This window comes from Nyctereutes procyonoides, unplaced genomic scaffold (assembly GCF_905146905.1).
Source record: "Nyctereutes procyonoides isolate TBG_1078 unplaced genomic scaffold, NYPRO_anot_genome, whole genome shotgun sequence".
NCBI lineage: Eukaryota > Metazoa > Chordata > Mammalia > Carnivora > Canidae > Nyctereutes > Nyctereutes procyonoides.
In genome coordinates, this window is record NW_026575048.1 from 35,177,349 (window position 1) to 35,201,353 (window position 24,005).

At 41.7% G+C, this 24,005-nt stretch overlaps 1 protein-coding gene across 1 annotated transcript in view; it reads left to right on the forward strand.

The window, feature by feature from the left end:
- ACOXL (acyl-CoA oxidase like) overlaps positions 1-24,005 on the forward strand; it is a 351,472-nt gene that overhangs the window by 17,008 nt on the left and 310,459 nt on the right. The window contains exons 2-3 of the mRNA XM_055327355.1: positions 5,443-5,539; positions 16,582-16,665. Coding sequence (XP_055183330.1) covers positions 5,443-5,539; positions 16,582-16,665 — 181 coding nt within the window. The remainder of the gene's footprint in view (positions 1-5,442; positions 5,540-16,581; positions 16,666-24,005) is intronic.

Genomic DNA, 24,005 nt, shown 5'->3' on the forward strand with positions numbered 1-24,005 from the left:
TTTTGACTAGTCTTATTGTTTTGTCATGCAAAAGTTTTTGCTATTATGAAGTTACATTTATCATGATTTTCTTTATGGCTTCTAAATATTATAAACAATTTTTTGCATTATGATTATAAAGCAGTTCATGTTTTATTTTAATACCTTGTGGTTTTATTTCTCCCCCATATGCAAATAATTGATCTACTTGGAATTTATTCTAGATGTGGTGTGAAATAGGAATTTAACTATTTTTTTTCTCCCTGTTGGCTACCCCACTGGAACATCTCAATGTCTTGTTTTTTCTAATAATTTGATGTCCTACCTTTGTCTTTACATATATTAAATTTCCATAATAAGCATTTACTTCTGTTTCTTGACATTCTATTTTTTTAAAAAAGGTTTATTTATTTATTTATTTACTTATCTATCTATCTCTCAGAGAGAGAGAGAGAGAGAGAGAGAGAGCAGGGACAGAGAGAGAATCCTGAAGCAAACTCCCTACTAAGTGCAGAGCCTGATGTGGGGCTTGAACTCAGGACCCTGAGATCATGACCTGAGCCAAAATGAAGAGTCCGCTGCTCAACCAGCTGAACCACTCAGGCACTCCTCTTAATTTTCTAGTTTGTTCATTGGCCTGTCTGCCTATTTTGCATTAGTTTAATTACTCATCTTATCTGATAGAGATCATAGCTCTGCATTTTTAGAGGTTTTTTTCTGGGTATTTTTGCTTTCTTTTATATACAAACTTCGTATCCTTTATTGGCATTTTTAAAATTTAGATCATATTGGATGTATAAATTAACTTAGGAAGAAGTTATTTCTTTATGGTATTGTCTTCCTATTAAAACATACAGTGGGAAAAAAAAAAACATACAGTGGAGTGGGCCTGAGTGGCTCAGTTAGTTAAGCAACTGATTTTGGCTCAGGTCATGATCTCAGGATTCTGGGATGGAGCCCCAAGTCAGAGTCAGGCTCTCTGCTCAGCGAGGAGTCTGCTTCTCCCTTTCCCTCTGCTCCTTCCTCAATTCATGCTCTCTCTCTCTCTCTCAAATAAATAAATAAAATCTTTTAAAAAACCCACATGGTACATATTTCTGTTTGTTCAAGTCTTTTCTTGTGTTCTTTAGGAGTGTTTTACAGTTTTATTCATATAAGTACATCTAAAAAGTTTATTCTTAAGTATATTTTTCTTTTATTTTATAACTTTTGCAAGTGGAATCTTTTCTTCCATGTATTTTCAAACTGATTGTTTACATATCCATATAAAAGCTACTGACTTTCATTAATTATGTTTCCTGTCAAACTCTTCTTGTTTTCAGTAATTTTAGTTGGTTGTCTTGAGGGTTCCAGGTATACAGTCATATTGTATCAGTTAGCTATGATGCAAAATGTAGTGCTTCAAAACAATAAGCATTTATTATTGATAATGAGTTTGTAGGTGGCTGAGAGGTTCTTCTGATCTTGGCTGGGCTCATTGATGAAGTCAGCTGTGGATAGGCAGCTCTTTTGATCTTGACCAGGCTCTTCCAATTTGGGCCTTGCCTGGAGGTACGCTGATCTAGAATGGCCTTGGGTGAGATAACTGGGCTCTCCTCACATGTCTCTTACTTTATATCTCTTGTCCACATGGCAAACTAGCCTAAGCATTTTCCTAGATTATTTTCCAAGCTTTTGCTTTTCTGAAATCTACCAGTATTTTATTTTATTTTTTTTATTTTTTTATTTTTTTTATTTTTTTTTAATTTTTATTTATTTATGATAGTCAGAGAGAGAGAGAGAGAGGCAGAGACATAGGCAGAGGGAGAAGCAGGCTCCCTGCACCGGGAGCCCAATGTGGGATTCGATCCTGGGTCTCCAGGATCGTGCCCTGGGCCAAAGGCAGGCGCCAAACCGCTGCGCCACCCAGGGATCCCTATTTCATTTTTTTTAAAGATTTTTATTTATTCATGAGAGAGAGAGGCAGGCAGAGACACAGGCAGAGGGAGGAGCAGGCTCCATGCAGGGAGCCTGATGTGGGACTCCATCCCAGGACTCCAGGATCACGCCCTGGGCTGAAGGCAGGTGCTAAACTGCTGAGCCACCCAGGGATCCCCACTACCAGTATTTTAATGATGAAAACAAATCATGTGGCCAAGCCCAGACTGAAGGGGTAGGCAAGTATACTCTGCCTCTTTATGGGAACTATAGTGTCATAGGGCAGGGATCAGAGGAGGTCTAGCATAGGGCCATTAATACAATCAATGAAACATATGGATCATCTGTACATAGTTCTGTTTCATTCCAATTTCATTTTCTCTAATTTCTTTCCCTTGTCAAATTGCATTGGCTAATACTATCAGAGCAATGTTTTTTGTTTTTTTTTTTTTTAAATCAGAGCAATGTTTAACAACCACCTCCTGTGCTTTTTTTTTGCAGAGCAAGATTTTGGATTTATTCATAATTTTTCTGTTTCCTAACTGATTAATTTTCTACTTTTCTTTTAATAATTTATTTTTTCCTTTCTTTTAATTATTTTTCTGACTTACTTAGTCATTAGCTTAGCAGGTAATACCCTACCCTGACACTCTACCAAACCTGTACACTCATCTACTAGCTGCTGTCAGTGTTGACTGGTATCAACTCATAGCTGAACTTCCATGGAATTGTCCTTGACTTATGAGAGTTACCTTCCCAGGAAATGGCTGTTATACTTTCTGCCCATGACTGAAGGACAGGATGGGACAATGCCATGGTGCCATTTATACTCCAGAATGTCCCACTGAATCAGGCTAAGGCTAGACTTTAGCTGAGCCCATATTTTACAAGCTCCCTGACACCCTGTGTGCTCTGAAGGCCTCCTGTCCTCACTGATGCCCAGAACCCTACTGGACACCTACATTGCCAGTTGCCAGTGGCTTGCTCTTTTTCTCTATTTTTCTTATAGAATTGTCTATGCTAGTATCTCTTTATTACTTATAATTGGATGATTTGAATATAATTGGATGATTTCTGGCTTGGCTTTTTTAAGAGGTTTCAGGGTTGGGGAGCCACAGAAGCTGAGATAGTGGTCTGGGATAGCTCCTTTACACAACATAGAGCCTTTTCCCTTCCCTGCTGCCACAGAGATAGGCTGCTTCTTTCAAACATGGGCTGTCCATGTGATTCTGCATGTTGCACTGACCCTAAACCTAGCTCAGGGACCAGTGAGCCTTCTTACTTGCCAGTTTGGTTTACCATTCCTGTCTTGCTGTTCCAGATCAGAGCTACAAGTTTTACATCTCAATGTGTTTACATCTTACGTTTAGAAAGTGAATTTTTACATGCATTTTTGAGAGTTGCCACCATTTGGCCCTTGTGCTGTGAGATCTCTTTCTGTGGTTCCTCTTGCCACTTCCTCTTGCCCCAATCCTGCATCAACTCACACAGGTTTTGCTTCTATGTTAGTATCTGGAGAGTTTTCCCGACTCCTAGTTTCATTGACAATGGAATGTTTATTTTCTGTTCCCTTAGGGAAAATGCTGATTTTATGCAGTAATGCTTATACTGAAATCCCAACTAGTTGTTCTGAGATCAGGTCTATTAGCTGACTCAAAAAAAAAAAAAAAGATTGTTTGGTTGGGTGATTTCTGTGTCCTTTCTTATTTTTGGGAGAGTGGGTGGGTATTTTTTCACCTTCAAGGATGAATGAATGGTAAGTTCCCCTTGGATTTTTTTGTTATCTGCCAACTGAATGGTTGAGAGAAAACTAGGATGGTTGAATTGGTTCTTTCTTGGTCTGGGGCAATTGGCCAACAGGTATTTAGGAAAAATGTTTAAATGTGAGACACTGCACTGGTCCTGAGGGGCTACACAGTTCAAGACTTGGGACCCTACACCCATGCAGTTTGTATTTCCTGTTGGAAATGAACTTTATATAAGGATAATATGTGTAGTTGGCATGCTTTTTTGGGACATACATGAGAACACTGTCTCCAGGATCTAGTCATGAAACTATAGGAATCAAAGAAATTTAAGTTCAAACACCATTTAATGGGGTATACTGTCTCCAGGCCGTGGATTTGTGCTGACACTGTAAATACAGATCTAACACAGTTCCTGCCCTTGAGGAGGAGAAGGAAGGGTATGGGTATGAATAGAGGTTTATATTATTGAGCACTTACTATATATATGCAAGCACTGGGAAAAGCATTTGAGGTGATAATTCTTTGAGTTATATATAATTATTATTCTCATCTTACAGGTGAGAGAACAGAGGTACTGGGAGGCCAGGTCTCTTGATGTTGGTTGCACATTGGTGACAGAGCCAGGAATCAAACCTGAGTGAGATTTCTTCCAGGCTCAGGCTCTACTTTGCATTTAAACATTTTAAGTAGGGATCCCTGGGTGGCGCAGCGGTTTGGCGCCTGCCTTTGGCCCAGGGCGCGATCCTGGAGACCCGGGGTCGAATCCCACGTCAGGCTCCCTGCATGGAGCCTGCTTCTCCCTCTGCCTGTGTCTCTGCCTCTCTGTCTCTCTCTGTGTGACTATCATGAATAAATAAATAAAATCTTTAAAAAAAAAAAATAAACATTTTAAGTGACAGAGTGGAACTTCCCCTCCTGTGTCAGTTTAAGTTCATTGAGAAGCAGACACCAAGATGGGACTAGATGAGCAAATGATTTATGGGGTGGGGAGTGGGGGAACACTCAAATCTGTGAAGGATGATGGGAGGGAGCTAGAAGAAGGTCAGGGGGAAAAGCTTCAGAACGTGTGTAGGCAGACCTGACACCATGAAATGAGAAAGCAGAGAGGGCACAATGCTGTGATAAAGTCTCAGTGGGTCAGTGTGGGGGTGGGGGGGTCTCCTGGTATAAGTTGCCTATTGGGCAGTAATTGACCTAATCTAGAAGCTTGCCCTACTCAGTTGCCACCAGCTGGGAACAGCCTGAGAGGAAAATCGCCTGGTGTGAATGCCACAATTAATTCCGAGGTATGGCAGCTGGAGGTTGTTGGAAAACTCTGCTCCCTACTGTGGGTGCTCTTGAAGGATACTCTAGGTGACACTTCTCATGGCTGCTACAGTCCACCCTTTGTGCCACACAGATCACTCCCTCCTCTCCCATCTCCCCAAATGCTGCTCTTGAGTCATCTCAGAAACATGAAAATCTTTTGCCCCTGCAGAAGGGATGTTGAAGTTTTGTTTTAAGGTCAGCCTGTCAGGAACTCCCTTCCTTCCTTCCTTCCTTCCTTCCTTCCTTCCTTCCTTCCTTCCTTCCTTCCTTCCTTCCTTCCTTCCTTCCACGTTGACCCCACTGTATTGAACACATGGCCTGTGTGTCCCACACAGCAGGTCTTCTTTGACATGCAGTATTGCAGTATTGCACAGGAGATGTAAAGAGATGTAACAAAGTTGTCTGTTCTATCATATACCTTGGTCCAAAGGCTCTACTCGGAGTTACCACGTCGATGTCTTAACACCAACTGTGTATCTGTTCTTCACAGGTATGATTTAAGTCTGGATGAAATGAGAGCATTGACATTTCAGAGAGTGAAGTTTATCATGGGTCTCCCTCTGTTAAAACGTGCAATTCAGGAACAGGTAAGCTTCATTATTACTTTGCTGTGATGTGTATATGAGTAAGAGAGAGAGAGAAAAAGATTTTATTGTTGTTTTGTTTGCTTTTGTGATTTGTGGAAACATGTTTATTTAGTCCCAGGGAAAACTGTCATCAGTATGGGGGAATACCTTCTTCAGCCCCCTTTTTTCTGCCCCATTCCCCAATAACTTAATTGATCTTCTTCCCTTGCCCTGCATATTCACGCCTCCCCAGATCACAGGCTAGGGGGTAGGGGAATTAGCAGAAGTAATGAAATATATGTTCACAAAACAAATATTATTGGGGGCATAAAATTTAAATATCTGAGAAATGTAATGAACTAATTTTATAGGCTTTTAAAGCATTTAGACTTGTCCAAAATGTATGAGCTTGTCTAAACATTGACATTCTAAACTCAGTTAAATTATTTTAGTCAACTTAGCCTCTTTAAAAAGAAAGAAGAAAGAATACGTGATTAGAGAACTCTTCCATGATGCAAACATTAGGAGCTATGTTTTTAACCAAGTTTAAATTGATTTCCATTTCATTCAGCTTCATGGCTTCCTTAAACCTAACACTTTAAACACAACGAAACAGGGGCGCCTGCGTGGCTCAGTCGGTTAAGTGTCTGCCTTCAGCTCAGGTCATGATCCTAGGGTCCGGGATCCAGCCACATAGTGCTCTCTGCTCAGTGGGGTGTCTGCTTCTCCCTCTTCCTCTGCCCCTTCCCTTTACTTGTTCTCTCTCTCTCAAATAAATAAAATCTTTAAAAAAAAAATTAAAAGAACCCACAATGAAACAAAACAAAATTCCTGGTTAGACCCCTAGGAGAGGATCTTGATCCAAGGATAAGCTTCAGCTTGTAGATAGCTGAGGAGTGGCAACTATTCTGCAGGGAGCCCGGCTCTCTTCCTGCCCAGCACAGTCTGTGAGGAGAGAGTCCGAGGACTGAGGTAGTGGGAGTCTTCCCCATTCAGGAGGCCACTGAAGGCTTAGTTCTCTGTGGAATATAGATCAGAGCCAGTGAGAGTGTGGTGGGGGTGAGGTCCATGTGTGAGAGTAGATCACTACCCTGTGTCCCCGCTTTGGTTGGCTGTCCTGGATGAGGCAAGGACAGAACTCAGCATTTTCTTGTCAAAAGGCAGAGCTCTGGCACCCCCTGTTGAAGTAGTGTAGCCCCCTCCAAGGTGCCTAGGGCATACTTAAATGGAGAGGAAGAGAGGAAAACACCCACATAATGTGCCTGCAAAGCCTGAAAAATCATTTCATACCAAGCAGTTTGGCAAAGTGGTTTTCAAGCTAGTAAATTGTCTCTTGATAGAACATACATTTAGAGCTGTGAATACAACCAATAATAATAATAATAATAATAATAATAATAATAATAATAAAAACCACAAAAGACCTCAACCCTTTTTGGTTTCAGCCACTTTATGAGAGTCTGGCCTCCAGGACATCTGGCATGAGGCTGATTGGAAGGTGAAATCTTGACATGTGGTCAGTCTCCTGGACTTTTAATCAGTTCAATATGTCCATGGCTTAACTTAGTGTCAATATTCAAGATGAAGGTTGATCCTTTAATGAAGTTTACTAATTGCTGCTTATCCCACTGAGTCTGAAGGATTAGCCTGTGTAGTCTTGCTCCTTATGAAGCTGTTGATCCCTGGATCCAATTATCTTCCTATTTTTGTGGTTCCCTTCGTGGTCTGAGGCAGCCCAGACAACTCTGTCCTGGATGATTAGATGTAGTTCCTGCAGGAGCCACAGGATTGGCCCTAGTCTATTTCTAGGATTTATTTCTAAATCCCCCCAGTCTATTTCTGTGAATTACTTCAGCCTATCTGGCGCTCCTCTCTGTGTGAATTTGCAAAAGCCAATGAACCTGAAGGAAATTAAACTAGTCGGTCATCAGTGTGGCAGGCTCATCTCTTTGGGTGGATGTCATGAAACTCAGCAGCACATCTGTGTTTGAAGGCTCTCAAATTCCACCCTGTAAACAGCTGGAGGAGCTGTCCACATCCAGTAATTCTAGAAGAAGTGTTACATGATTCATTCTGCCTCTTAATAAAAATATTGAGTCATGGCTGTACTGCCTGTCCAGAGAGCGTTCCAGGTCTTTCTACCCTTCCCTGGCCCCCATTTCGTGTTGCTGTTAGCTTTTTGTGGATGATCTGATGAACTCCAAGGCAGAATGCTGTGTGTAATGTGTAATGATGATGTTCTCAAGGACAAATGAGGAGTGAGTCTCATTCGTCCCAGATCTCTATGGACAGTCCATGGGCCAAGAATAAGCCATTAAAATATTTCCACTCTGCGTTTTCCCCTCTGCCATCTGCAATAGATTTGAGATGTTCTAATAATTTCAAAAGGAAAAACAATATCTGAGTGTGACTACAGAGTATATACACATGTGTGTGCACACACATAGTGTAAACATCATTGCATCTCGCTGGTTTTTCCCACACCTGTTTCCAGTGATATCACATTTGTGCCCTTCAGCCAACTGTTTTCTTCCTCTGCGAAAATCCTGGGTGGGTGGGTGGGGAAGTCACTGCCTCCCTGTGTTTCCAGAGATGGGGAGACAGAGGAGCCAGGTGGGAGATCTATTGGAGCTTCCAGAGGCTGCCCGCCTGCACCAAAATCACCATAACCAATATAACAGCTCAGACTTCCTGAGTACATCTCTTATGCCAGTCACAGTGCTAAGAACTTTAAGTGGATGATCTCATTTAATATCCACAACATCCAGAATGGTATTCCCATTTTACAGGTGAATAAGTTGAAAACCAGTAATTGGTCTGAGGTTATACAACTAGTAAATTGTATATATAACTAGTGGAACACAGATTTAAGCCCAGCTGGTCCTGCTTTCTGAGCCTGCTTCAAGCTGGTGGTTCTTGCCCTCTGGCTGCACACTAGCATTGCCTGGGGAACTTTCCAACCTCTGCTGTCCGGGCTTTCCCTCAGGCTGATCAAATCAGCATTTAAATTTCTCAGGTGATTCCGTGTGTGTCCTGGCTTAAGTACTATTCTCCACTCCTTCTTTCCTGGTACTCTACCATCTACCTCGGATTTTTCCCATTCAGCATTTGGTCTCTGCCAATCATGGTTCAGGGCTGACTTATAGGAATGTTCCATCCCAGCACTTCCTTTCCAGGAGGAAGACAGTTGGGATCAGGCTATTCCTGGCCAACAGGAGTGAGGAGTGGGAGGAAGATATTTGAATAATGAAGTACCCATTCCATGACTGACCCCCACTCACCCCCTCCCCATCATCCTCTCTCTCACTCTGAGTTCTGCTTGTCCTCATCCCCATGATCCACAGGAGTGTTGGGCATGGCATTATTATCTAAACCAGTGATTCTCAAAGTATGGTCTGAGGACCCCTGGGGTACCTAAGACCCTTTCAGGTACTATCTGAAAAGCGTATTTACAACTATATATGAACAACACCAGATTTTTCATCATAAACTTCAACCAAAACAACATATGGCAACAGATTGAGTATAGAAACAGAGAGTCTAGCTGTCTTTCATTAAGCCAGATGCTAAAATAATTTGTAAAACAGTAAAACAATAAAAAAAAGTAAAACAATGCCATTCTTCTTATTGATTTTTTTTGGTTTGGAAATTATGGTTAATCTTCATAAGAATTATGAAAATTATGTCATGGGTATAGTGATATTTTTAAGTGAATAAAAATTTTTAGAATTCTTAGTTTTAATTACTAGTCTGGCAAATTGATGGACATAGCCCACATAAACAAAAGCTCTTTGGAATCCTCGATAATTTTTAAGAATGTAAAGGGGTCCAGAGACCATAAAATTTGAGAACCACTGATCTAAATCATCCACTGTTTTCTCAAATTAGCTTAAAGGGGAACTGGCAGGAGATTTATATTTATCATACTATAACGTTACATGGCCTTATATTTATATTATGTTTATTATGCTATAATTATTATTTCAACCAGAATTTTAGTTTCATTTTGGGATGGTTTTTGTTTTTCTATTTAAAGAACTACCAGGTGAGTGATCATATCTAAAATGGAATAAGACTCTGAAGTCAGCTCACCTTAGAAGGCATTTGGAAATGGGCAGAATGGTTGCATTCCTAATTAACCCCTAAAAAAAGGAGCAGCCTTTCCCAGGAAGTTACACTGAAGCCATGGGTATGTTGTGGAAAAGGAGCTTAGTAGAGAATATGCCAAGCAGGTGCGTATGTCTTCTTTGCCACTAGCCCTTTATACCAGCCCATCCCACCAAGGCCTGCTTTGCTGCCCACAAGAACTAGTGCCAGTCCTGATTGGTCCTGCAGACCATGACCAAGTACACTTCCCCCACCCCATCCCAGTACTGGTTCCTGACCTATTTTGAGCTCTTGGCTCTAACACCCTAGCCTTGGCTCTGCCCTTGGCCCTCTGGCTTCTGTTTGTACTGGAACCCAGGCTTTTCCTAGTGGGCTGTGACAGGCTGCCCCTGGCTCTTGGTCTTGTATGCTGCCTTTGGCAGGAGTCCCTGTCCCAGCTCCAACTCTGCAGACTTGGACCCTGGCCACTTGGCCAGCACTCTAGCCAGGCCAGCCCTGGCCACAAGGGATGCCGTGGAGGATGTGAGCAGAGATGACAGGACAGAGTGGCCTGTTTACAGAAGTTCCTCTGTGTAGATTGGCAGCTGAACTGAGTTGTCATCTATCATGGCCACAGGAATTACTTGAAAGAGCATGACAGGGAGTGAGTTGGGATCCATGATCCACTGAGAGACTCTAGGGTAGCCGGAATCCTGGTGTTCTTTATTTACTGTACTGTAAACAATTTGGCTTAATGAAAACTTCTTATTTTCAGGGTTAATTATTATTCTTGCAGTGAAATGTGTAAAATAACAGTAATTATTACTGACTATAATTTCCTAAGTCCCTTCTATGTGCCAGGTGAGGCCATTCACTCATTTTACAACCATTTATTGAACACCTACTATGAGTCAGGCATTGTTCAAGAGGCAGTGATCCAAGCAGACAAAAAAAAATCTGTATTTATGGAGCTTATATTTTAGTCTGGGAGAAAGCAGACAATAAAATAATAAGTAAATCTGTGGGACATCAGATGGTTGTCAATGCTGCAGAAAAAAATCAAACATGGTGAATAATAAAATTATTGGAAACACTTAAAAAAATCAAACATGGTAAACTGGAAAAGAAGTGATATTATCTTTCTTCACAGACAACATGGTCTTAGATGTAGAAAACCTTTTTATGTTAAAATTAATGTAAAACAATGTACTTGCCGTTAACCTACAAGTAAGCTCATACATTAAGGTGATCATCAATATGATACATTCATCATTACATGCTGTCAATATTGATAAATTATATGATTACACTAATAATAAAAAAAAATCCAAAGCAGGCAGGAATTTAGTAGGAAGCATCAGCTGCCAAGAGAAGAGGTATTAAATTTAAGGCAAGAATTTGGAAAATCCTAAACTGTCAGGCTACTTCACTGATGTTGTAAAGGGAGAAAAAATATCCTTAGGCAGAGCCATGGGAATGTCACCTTTCATTGTTCCTGGTATTGGGCTTTCCTGGAGTGGTCAAGTACCCTGGGGAGAGCAGAAGTATAATGGCTCCATCTAGCCTTTGTTATAGACTTCTCCCAGTGCCCTACTATGTGGCCCCAGCAGAGGAAAAGCAGAGAATAAGGAAAAGCAGAGAGTAAAAAAAGACTGATGTGGAGGCCATGGTTAGATGTTTGGATTTTCTTGCAAAAGTAACTGGAGTCATTGGAGAGTTTCCACAATGGGGGCTTTTGGGGAAGCAGGGAGCCTAGCATGATGCTTATTTTTAAAATATTATAGTGCCTTGATCACAGTTTATAAATTGGTTCAGAAAACATATATGGAAATGCAAAAACCTGAAATTGTTAAAGCAGTTCTGAAAAAGGACACATTTGGAGGACTTCACACCTTGATTTCAAGACTTATTATAAAGCTACTCAGGATTATGTGGTATTAGCATAAGGAGAGACAAATCGATTAATGGGACATTATGGAGAGTCCTGAAATAAACCCATACATATACAATCAATTAATTTTTTTTAATTATTTATTTATTTATGATAGTCACAGAGACAGAGAGAGAGGCAGAGACACAGGCAGAGGGAGAAGCAGGCTCCATGCACCGGGAGCCCGATGTGGGACTCGATCCCGGGTCTCCAGGATTGTGCCCTGGGCCAAAGGCAGGCGCCAAACCGCTGCGCCACCCAGGGATCCCTAATTTTTTTAACAATGTTGCCAAGGCAACTCAATGGGAAAAGAAAAATCTTTTCAATGAATAGTTCTGAAACAAGTAGTTAAATATACATAAAAAAGCTAACCTTGATCCCTATCTCATACTACACACAAAAATAATTTGAGATGTATTATATACCTAAACGTAAATTCTAAAATTACAAAGTTAGGAGAAGAACAAAGGAGAATGTCCTGACTCTAGGATGGGCAGAGATTTCCCAAAATGCTAAACATGTCAAAGAAAAAACTGATAAATTGGTCTTTTCAGAAACTGTTTTTCATCAAAAGACATCATTAAGAGAATAAAAGGGCAATCCAAAAACTAGGAAAAAATATCTGCAATGCATTTATCTGAAAAAAGTTATGTTCAGATATAAAGGATTTGTACCAAGAATATATAAAGAATTCCTAGAGCTCAATGAGAAAAGACAAGCAACCCAATCTAAAAAATGGGCAAAGGACCCGAACAGACAATTTATAGAAGTATATAAATGGCCGATAAGCATATACAGATGTGTTCAGGATCTTTAGTCATCTAAGAGATGCATATTTAAGCCCATAACGTGATGACATTACACTCCCTCCAGAATAGCTAAAAATGAAAAGATGCACACTACTGACGAGAATGCAGAGAAACCAGAAGGCTTCGATATTGTTGGTAGCAGTGTGAAATTGTATAACCATTTTGAAAAACTGTTTGCCAGTTCCTTACAATATTAAATACAGACCTGCCCTTTAAGCCAGAAATTGCATTCCTGGGAATTTACAAAAAAGAAATGGGAACATATGTCCATAAAAATATTTTTACATGAGTGTGTATATCAGCTTTACTCATAATAACCCTAGACTGGAAAGAACACAAATTTTCATCAGTATGAGATTGGGCAAACTGTGGAATATTCATAGATGGAAGATTACTGAGTCATGAGAAAGAACTACTGACATACAAAACAACATAGACGCCTTATTTGCATGAAAGGAGGCAGCCACAAAAAGGTACATTTTGTGTGATTCAATTTATGTAAATTAAAGAACAGGCAAAGGCAATGGATGATGATAAAGTCAGAACAGTGGTTGCCTGTGGGGAGTGGGGACTCTTGAAAAGGTGCATGAGGGCACTTTCTAGGGGAGATGGGAACATTTTATAATCTTAATTGGTGTAAAGGTTACAGGTAGATAATTGATCAGAATTCATGTGCTTAGGCTCTGTGCATTTCACTATATGTAAATTTTACCTTAATAGTTATAAAAAAAGATCATGATGTCTGATTTTTGGGGCAGAATAGAAACAGGGAGGCCAGCTGGGAGGCTGTTATGATAGTCCAGCCACAAGACAGTGGTGGGAGACGTATGAAGTGGCTAGACTTGGGATCTCTTTACAAGGGAGGGTCAAGGACTGGTTAGTCCAGTTAGTCCATCTAGGGCCTTTAGAGCTAAGGCCCTAGATGACTGAATCCCTGAAGCCCATTTATTTTATTTATGTATTTTACTCTGACCCCTTCTCTTTCTAAAATAATTTTTTAAATTTTATTTATTTATTTATTTATTTATTTATTTATTTATTTATTTATTTATTTATTTTTTATTTTTATTTTTTTTCTGAAATAATTTAAGGCTAATTATAACAAAGGATATGTATTCGATAAGACTGAGAAAACATAACTAAAATAGAAAATTGAAACCAGGGATCCCTGGGTGGCGCAGCGGTTTGGCGCCTGCCTTTGGCCCAGGGCGCGATCCTGGAGACCCGGGATCGAATCCCACATTGGGCTCCCGGTGCATGGAGCCTGCTTCTCCCTCTGCCTATGTCTCTGCCTCTCTCTCTTTCTCTCTCTGTGACTATCATAAATAAATAAAAATTAAAAAAAAAAAAAGAAAATTGAAACCAGAAGGTAGAAGAAGCAAATAAGTCAGTTTGGGGACTGATAATAGAAAACTAAAGATCAGGAAACTCTGTCCAGTACCCTTGGCTGGGCTGCAAATGGATTACAAAGAGGGTGGTGAGGGTCTTTTATATCAGAGAAATAGATGGCTCAAGCAGTGCTGAGTCAAGATGATTTTAGTTGAAGAAGAATATATGACTTTTGGAGACTCTCTGGGCTTATAAAACCAAAATTTTATATTTTTGTAGTGAGAGGCAAAGGCAGGCAGAGGAAGAAGCAGGTTCCTCGCAGGGAGCCTAATGCGGGACTGGATCCCAGGACCCCGAATCACTACCTGAGCCAAAGGCGGATGCTCAACCGCTGAGCCACCCAGTTGCTCCTAGAACTTGATTTATAACAGAATATTGCATCACAAAAGCCTGATACATCAAGTGCTCTCCAAAGAAATAGGGGATATTTTAGGGAAAACTACCTTCCGTCTGTCTGGGACAATCTATTATGCAGAAATATAAATAGCATGGGTATAATTTAGGATAAAATACAAGCTTGAGCATATTCTCCATAATTTATGGAATTATCATTTAAAGTTAATACAAACTGTCATTCTGACATGGGAATTGGATTTGGTTTGAATATATCAAGTCTAAATAAAGGCAGCTATTGATACGTAGAAATACTGCAAAAATGTATATCAAAAAATACATGTTGATTATTTATTGATCATTATCAGTACAATTTATTAGGTTATCAACTGAATGAGAGGGGAAACTTGTCAATAATAGACATTCTTTAATTAAGAACAATTAATGAATCAGAAATGAAATAACTGAATAAAAGAATTTAAGTGTGGAGAAGATGTTAAAAATATATGCCAGTAAGGCAGTCAAATCCAATTAAGCCTAGTTTTAGTTCTGGAACTTTTGCTGGACTTCTTAAAATAGACCAGTCCAAATGAATGCTTAAATCACCATCAGAGAACTCATGGCAAACTCATATTGGCATTGCCCATCAGATCTAATAGCAAAGATTGCTGTCTCATGCAGAGACTGGGGAAGGAAAATAATCATCATAAATAATTCATAATGGACAAGATGGCTAAGTTTGGGGTTCTTTAGCAAATGTGATTGAATTTATTTCAAACTGGTGAGTAAAAATGACCACAGTTGGACAACATTAATGACAAAGGTATGTTCTTGCATCAACAGTATAAATGGAAGGAATACAATATGAAGAAAACTGTGAACAGTTGGGGATTCTGAGGGATTTACTTACTCCTGATGGTTTACATTTGGCCATAACAGAGCAGGTGGTTTAGGATAAGGAAGGGTTTGTTGTAATGATGTAGTATGGAATGACTCTAAGGAAGATCACTTGGTCATTGGAATGTGTTGATGTCAGGTGCCCTATGGGGATGAGGCTGATGGTACAAAAAAGGGGTGCGGTGGCAGTAAAGTCTGGGCCACCGAGAGTCACCTGGGGCTTCTGTAAGCTTAATTGTGAGGCGTGGGGGGAAGATGTCCATATGAGGAGCCCAAAGATCTTGTTCCAGGTTCTTGCTTTTCTATTTACTAGGTGATCCTGGTTGGATGAGTCTGTTGACCTCCCGAGTCCAGACTTTTCTGTTACATGGGATCTGTACTTCCTTTCTTGCTTAGCATCTCAAGGAGGGTTGTGAGGATCCACAGGACAGAGGATACATGGGCCCTCTGAAAAAGTCTGCACGTATCTGCTACAGTTGGTTTTTTGTTTTTGGTTTTTTTATTTGCTGGTAACTAACTCTCCAGTGTGAGCTGAAACTGGAGCCAGGCAATGGTTCATGCTTAAGCTGGAGTTATTTTAAGAAATAATCAATACAAGATGCATTGGGTTGGAGCCACTCTAAGAGTCATAAATCTTGACAGTCTTCTATTTGATAAAATTAATACTGTTTGAAAGAAACATTGTAAAAACCTGCAGGAGGGGAAAACCTAGTGCGTTCTGGGGAAAGAGCTTAAGCCATTGTGGAAACTGAGTCACTCTAGGAAGACTGGGTGACCATCCTGTTGCTGGTGGGGCAGTTTTCAGGCACATGTCCACACAGGCACGCACACAGGTGTGCATGCACCACACACGTATACACACGTACACAAGGGCAACAGGTACCAACTTTGTTGGCTGGGTCTCAGAAGACTGGAGAACAAGGCCGCCTGGCGTTAATTCCAACAGTGGATAATTGCAATTTGCGCACTCAGGGGCCTACCATCTTCTAAGGAAATGCCGCCTGCCTCTGAATTTTAAACATAAGATGGCCTCGGGTTTTTTGCCCTGTCTCATTTCTAGCTGGTGAAGCGCATGCCCTCCTAGCCTTGGCATTGGTGGCTGTTGTGTACAGGCGCCCCCTGTTGGTGGGAGCATTGGTTATGCGCGAGCAAGCCTCTGTTGCTAGGCAGGACCCGCGTTGCTAGGCAGGACCCGTGTTGCTAGGCAGGACCCGCGTTGCTAGGCAGGACCCGGGTTGCTAGGCCGAAGCGTGGGGGAGGGTATCAGGCTCCGGGAAGCTCAAGGGACAAACTTGGTTGAGGCAGCACAAGGCGCCAAGGGAGCCTGTCAGGACCCTGCCTTCCGTGGGGATGCAGCCGGCTCTCCTTGTATGCATGTGGTCAGGCCACGTTAAAAAAAAAAAAGAAAAGAAAAGAAAAAAAAACACAACAAAACTGGATGAAAACATTTATTTCAATAGGGTCATCAGAGTATTTCTAATTAAAAATTGTTTTTATTGTGTTGAATTTTTATTATAAAAGTAACATACGTTTATTATAAAAGATGTTGTTACATTAAAATGTTTAATTAATTTTAAAACCATAAGGAAACCTTGACATTGGGTCTGTCATGTTTTCAGGCAGAGAAAACAAAGAATTTTGTCAATCGAAGCCTGGTCATAGGAGAAGTCCTCTCCACAGCGGACATGGCCACAGGAGTGAAGGTGAGAGGCTGTGGGCACCGCGCGCCCTTCATGAGCTGATACTTAGTTTTAAATAACCCAGGAGTACAAAGTAGAACCCTGTAAGTATCAGGTGTTTACTGGAATAGATGTCTGTAAAATGGTACAGCGTACAACCCACCCCCCGACTTCCTCTTTAGCCATTATATTCAACCTCTTGCTCATTTGTTCTTTGCTTTTCTTTTTGTTTAGTTTTATTGCACTGTGTCAGACAATTATTTTTACTTGTTCTCATTTTATAAAAGCGGTTTCATAGTCATTCATGATTTAGTTTCTTCACTGAAATGTTATCACTAAGATAGATCTGTACTGTGGCATGCCACTGCATTCATATATTTTTTTGATCTTTTTATTTTGAAATAATAATGCTCACAGAAAGCTACCAAAATAGTACATAGGGTTTTATGAACTCTTCACCCAGTTTTCCTCTGTGGTGACGTCTTATATAGCTGTAATGCAAGGTAAACCAGGAAACCACCCCTGCTACAGTACTGTTCTAGTACGGTGCTAGACTACAGACCTATACTACAGACCTTCTTCAGATTTCACTAGCTTTTACATGCACTTCACTGTGTGTGTGTGTGTGTGTGTGTGTGTGTGTGTAATTCTATGCAGTTTGGTCCCATATATGGATTCATATGACCACCAGCACAATCAAGATCTAGAGTTGTTTCATCAGCACAAAGGAAGTTTTAGTGCTACCCATTGGCACCCAGTCCCCACCCTGTTCCTGTCCTTTGGCTACCACTAACCTATTCTGTCTCTATAGTTTCACCATTTTTTTTAAAGTTTTTTTTTTAATTTATTTATTTATTATAGTCACAGAGAGAGAGAGAGAGAGAGAGAGGCAGAGACATAGGCAGAGGGAGAAGCAGGCTCCATGCACCGGGAGCCCGACATGGGATTCGATCCCGGGTCTCCAGGATTGCGCCCTGAGCCAAAGGCAGGCGCCAAACCACTGCGCCACCCAGGGATCCCAGTTTCACCATTTTAAGAATGATATATGGATGGAAATTCATTTGTTTTTCATATTCCTTTATGTGAATTTGCTACAACACATGGAATTCTTAGACTTCCCCATTTTTGTTGTTCATATGGGTGTAACGTGGTATTGCACTGTGGGCTTGCTTTGCGTGTCCCACCTCACCAAGAATGGTGAACAGAATAGTTCAGCTGGTGTGATGGCCATGGCTCATCATGGTACCCTAAGTCTCCAGTGGAGGGTCATTTGCATGGCCCTGCATATGCTCTCTTTTCCTTCCTTGGCAACTGTGCCTCAAAATAGGTCCCTGCATCCAAACATTCAGTCCTGATGTCCCCGAAGGGGAGAAATAACTAGAATGCGAAGAGAGAATGAACAGACAGGAAGCCAGGTCAACTGTTGGTGAGTCCAAAATGGCAGTTATTTTTGTTTTGCAGTGTAGATATTTAAAAATGGGTAGGAATTAAAAACAAAGAAAATTGTTAGTTCATCTGTGGTGAAGGCACCCACCAGTACGTCCTTTGGGGGAGACTGGCTTCCATGTGATTTCAGCCAGGCAGGGTCTCTTCCCTCCTACTTGGGTTGGCTGTGGCTTCCAGACAGAAGAAATTCAGCTTAGATGCAACAAATAAATTCTCTTAGAAATACTAGAGGTTCCTGGTCTAAACTCATGATCCTCAGTTTATGTTGTTTCCATATTGCTCTCTACTTCCTTTTCAGCAAGCTTGTGGTAGGATGTGACCATGCAGAAATCACCATTGGGTGTTCCAGCATTCTAGATGGGGAGCTGTCTCCTTGGCATCTTTGGGTCTTACACTGACCCTAGTGCATAGAACTGCACCGGGAATGTTTGAATGAATAAGGGAGGGTCAGCCTGTGGTTTAAAGCAGACTTAAACATTTCAACCACTTGCAATGTGTGGATAGTATTTAGATTCTGGTTTAAACAAACTGTAAAGAAAAACTATGTACTAGTTGGGAAAATATAAACATTGGATATTTGGCGATATTAAAGAATTATTATATTTTTAGGTGGGGTAATGATTTTAGGGTTATATTTTTAGAAAGAGTCTTTATCTTTTACAGATGTATAGGACATAGTTAGGGATGAAATGGCAGGATGTCTAGGATAAACTTCAAGATTATGTGGGGTATAGAAGGGGAAAGTGGGTTGGGGGAAAGATGAGGCAAAATGGACCATAAGCTGGTCATTGTTGCATTCATTATACTCTTGTATTTTGGCTGAAATGTTCCAAAATAAAAAACTTGTAAAAAAGTTTTGCTCTGTAGTATCCTAGAAGAAAATATGAATAGATCTTAAGACATAGGTCTTGGGGCACTTGGGTGGCTCAGTGGGTTAAGTGTCTGACTCTTGATTTTGGCTCAGGTCATGATCTCAGGGTCGTGGGATCGAGCCCTGCATCAGGCTCTGTGCTCAGCAGGAAGTTTGCTTGAGATTCTCTCTCTCTCCCTCCCTCCCCATTTTCCCCTCCTGCCCAAATAAATAAATAAATCTTTAAAAAAATAAAGAAAGAAATAGGTCTTTAAAAATGCTACTCTGATCATGTCCCTCCTTTGCTTAAAACTTCTTTCCCTTATGCTTATAGAAGCCCTCCTAGGGATCCCTGGGTGGCGCAGCGGTTTGGCGCCTGCCTTTGGCCCAGGGCATGATCCTGGAGACCCGGGATCAAATCCCACGTCGGGCTCTTGGTGCATGGAGCCTGCTTCTCTCTCTGCCTGTGTCTCTGCCTCTCTCTCTCTCTGTGACTATCATAAATAAATAAAAAGAAAAAATATTAAAAAAAAAAGAAGCCCTCCTATTTTTGATATGGTCCACGGGTCCTTGTGTGGTTTGGCCCTACTCACTTCTCCAGATACCTATTGTCTCACTTTGTCTCCTCCTTGGGGGGCCTGACATGTTGGCCTTCTTTCGTTTCTCGCATCCACCTTTGGACCACTCTTGCCATCACCCTAGAATGGATTTTTCCCTCTCCTTCACCTGTCTGATACCTGCTCGTTCTTCAAGTCCCAGCCCAACTGTCCTCCCCTCAGGGAAGCCTCCCTCAAGTCTGCAATTTAAATCCTATCTACTCATCATCTGTCTTTGAACCTTTGTACCTTAGTTTGTCACAGTATGTGCTCTTTTGATCTTCCGAATTCATGTGTTTGAAAGATGTATGTCTCTTAGCACCACTAGAGGGCAAACTTCTTGAAGACAATCATCCCCTACATTTTTGTTATGTGGTATCACTACATGAGAATTAAATGAATACATAGGCCTTACTGGAAAGGTTAAGTGTAGAATTAGGGTATGACTCAGGAAATCCATTCCTCTGTATATACCCCAAGAATTGAAAAGAGATAGATACTTACTCAGATAGATACTTGTATGCCAGTGTTCATTGCAGCATTATTCACAATAGCTAAAGGGTGGAAACAAACCAAATGTCTGTCACACAAGAATGGATAAACAAAATGTGGTACACACATATGATGGAGTATTGCTCAGCCATAAAAAAGAATGAAGTTCTGGTACATGTTACATCATGGATGAACTTTGAAAACACGATGCTAAGTGAAATAAGCCACACACAACACAGCAAATATAGTATGATTCCACTTACATGAAATTTCTGGAATAGGCAAACTCATAGAGATAGAAAGTAGATTGTGGGTTACCAGAGGCCGGAGGAACAGGAGAATGGGGAGTAGTGGCCGGGCACAGAGTTTCTGTTTGGGGTGATGAAAAAGTTTTGGAGATAGGTAGTGGTTATGGTTATGCAACAGTGTGAATCTAAATAATACCACTGAGTATACTTAAAAATGGCTAAAATGCAAACTTTATGTTAAATGCATTGTGCTAAAAGGTTTAAAAAAACCTCTTAAAATTTAACAAAAGTTACGTTAATCCTGTTTGCTTTCACATACATCATTCGTTGCAGAGGACTAATTTTTCTTGTGCATGGATATCCTAGAAATTTGAAGGAAGGGGTAGATTTTGCTCCTGAGTCTAGCCTGTCTTTCCTGTGAGCAGGGGAGGGAGATGTGGTGTGCTCAGAACAGTCCCTGGGAACCCTGGGGTCGTCATGGCAGCCCCAGATCTCACTTCTAGCCCAAGAGCAGCTGGTGGCCTCTGCCTGCTTTCCTTTACACCTGCACATAAGCTGGCTATTGACTCAATGAGGGAGTGTCAGCAGCAGTTCTAAGTCATCTGTGCCCCACAGGCCTGGGCCCCTTTTCTCTCTTCCTCCACATCTGTGTTATCCAAAGGCTCTGGGTGTCCCTGAGAGCTTCAGACAAACATCGTTGGACTAACACAGCCAAGTGGTGGCAGGGCCAGGGGCTGGCTCTGAAAGTGACTCACAGTGAGGTTGAGGGGGGTGTAAAAGTGAGAGGTGCCAGGAAAAGGTTTCCTTTACTGAGGGCTTTGAATCCCTGCTTTAGCTTGGGAGCCAGCCCCAGGTCTTCTACCAGACACGCTGATGCAGTTTGAAAGGACTCTAGGGCCCAAAGAGATGTGACATGCTTCCTTTTCTTCTTCCCCATGACTGTTACCCTTTTTCTTTATTTGAACCACCCTACTATCTGTCCAAATTGCTTGGGCTGCCATGATAAAATACTATAGCTCATGTGGCTTAAACAACAGAAATTTATTTTCTCAGAGTTCTGGGGGCTGGTAATATCAGGCTCCAGCTGATTCAATTCCTGATGAGGACTCTTCCTATAGATGGCTGCCTTCTCACTGTTTTCTCACATTGGGATTCGGCATAGAGAGATAGAAAGAGAGAGCACTCTCTGGTATCCCTTATAAGGGCACTAATCCCATCATGAAGGATCTACTCTCGTGACCTCATGTAAACTTAATTAGCTCCCAAAGATCCCATATACTAATACCATCACACTGTGGGTTAAGACTTTAGCATATACATTTTGGAGGGAATCCAATGTAGTCCTTAACACTATTCTTTCTGGGGTCACCATTGTCTCAAAAACCACCTGCAATGCCTCAGTGTGGTTCCATTTGCTCTTGGAATGAAAAGAATCTGAATCCACTCGAAGGTTCTTTAGGGGACCCACTGTTGGACTATTGTGTAGAAAGGGACTGGAAGGGGGGAATCCCTGGGTGGCTAAGTGGTTTAGTTCGCCTTCAGCCCAGGGAGTGATCCTAGAGACCTGGGATTGAGTCCTGCATCGGGCTCCCTGCATGGAGCCTGCTTCTCCCTCTGCCTGTGTCTCTGCTTCTCTCTCTCTCTCTCTTTCTGTCTCTCATGAATAAATAAATAAAATCTAAAAAAAAAAAGGGGGGGGGCGGGGACTGGAAGGGCCTGAGAGACAGAATGATGTGGGTTTATGTCCTGTCTCTAGGACTTCGCAAAGTTCACTCATGTTCCCTCTACGTCTAAGCTCATGATGGGTGATCTTTATTTTCTCTTTTGTTTAGGTGGTGCAGCTAATGATCATTCATGGACTGTGTTCAGATTTAGATTGATGATGCCTATGAGGAGCTGCCTGCCATGGCTGGCATGTAGTAGGAGCTTGATAAGTGGTCGGGATGGTATCCCCCAAGATGTGGCCCGGAGCCATTCCTGGCAGTCTTCTAGGTAGTGGCTCAGTTACTGGATTGAGGTGAAATCAATCAGCATTCCAGCTCCAGCCCACTAACTTTCCCTGCCATGGTGGTACATCTTTCTTGCTAGTTATCATTTGGAAATTAAGAGGCCCCATCCTTGAACCCCTTCAGCCTGTCCTGACCACAGTTCCCAGCCCCCAGGTAGCTCTGACTGTGGCCTACAGAGCCTATTGCCAGCCATCACTGGGCATGTGGTGCTCATGACCTCATGTCCCTGATGTAACTGTCCTTTCACATCTTCCAGATAAGTGAGAAGGAGAGAGGGAGCTTTCCCAAACAAGCAACACAGGTACACATACATTTGGAGATTTTGTTAGGTGTCCTCTCCTTTGTCTTATTTCCTTGCCTCTGCTTTCTTTGGTCTTTCTCAGAACAAATGGGCTTATCTGGGTCTTGTCTGCTGAGGAGGCCTGGAGGTCAGGGTGCCCACTGGGCAATGATGACAGCAGTAGACACGGTGCTCCTGGGGAGGACGCTTTACCCTGCTCCCTTGTGATGGATTAGTGCCATTCTTCATTCAGTTTCTGCATCTCTGTCTTAGTGAATTCGTCCCTTCCTCCCTGGCTCCTCCTGCAAGCAACCCCTCACCCAGTCCCCACCAAGCAGGTAATGGGCCTCCATCCATTTAGAGGCTCAGGCCAAAAACTCAAGTGTCACCTGGAGTCCTCTCTTGGCTTCTTTTCACAATTCCAATCCATCAACTCTGTCTCCAGAATCTACTTTGAATGCCCCGCTTCTCTCCCCCTTCACCACCATGGTCTGACCACTGCTCACCGGTTTACCTCACTGGCCACTCGGTGGGCATTCCTCTCTGCTGACTGGGCTGAGGTCCATGCTCCTCCCAGGATGCACCTGGGGAAAGCTTGTGTCAGGCCAGGGAGTCATCTTCTTGGAACCCTCAGGTGCTCCCCCTGCTTCAGCCCCAGTGGGTCAGATTATCTGCCTTTCAGAGAATGTGGATTTGGCAATACACTTATGAGTACCACATTTTAAGTGACCATGTGGATTGGGATCATGCATACACCACCTATGTTAACTTCTGTGGTTTCTGCAAACCTAGAGATTTCATTCACCAGCCCAGTGCTCCTACTAAGGACATTTAATGAATGGAGGTTTTTAAAGTGTAGATGAAATATTCTCTCCACTCCCCCTTTCTAAAGAGGAGGAAAGGATTTAAAATCTAGAAAAGGAATATATTTGTAAAGAATGCATTAACCACCAGCCAGAGAGATTTAGGGGTGGAAAATTCAACCTGTTTTAGAAAAACACTTTTCTTTAACTTGATTTCCAAGATGGTGTATGGGCAAAAATTACTATTTGGATTGATTGCATCTTTCTGGGCTGGAATTAGCAATGTGATTTGCAGTGTGTCAGGATGATTTCAAGGATGCTTTATCGTTCTTCAAATGAAAGCACTTCATATGTCAGATGTGACTAATGAAATTCATCTGTCATGTCAGAGCTGTTAAAGTTGGTGAAGCATCCTTTCAGACAGCACCAGGCTGGTCACACATGTGGAGTGCAGAGACTAGTTCTTGCTAGAGGCTGGTGACAGCTCTTGGATGGGAGCATCTGAAGCTTCCATTCCCGCCATTTCCCTTCCTGCAGGGTCTTCCTTGGGGTTGCTGTGTCCACTAAAGCTCATTCAATTGTAGTGACCCCAGGAAAAAAAGATACCTATTGGTTGTAACTGAAGAGGTGAGAGTGCAGC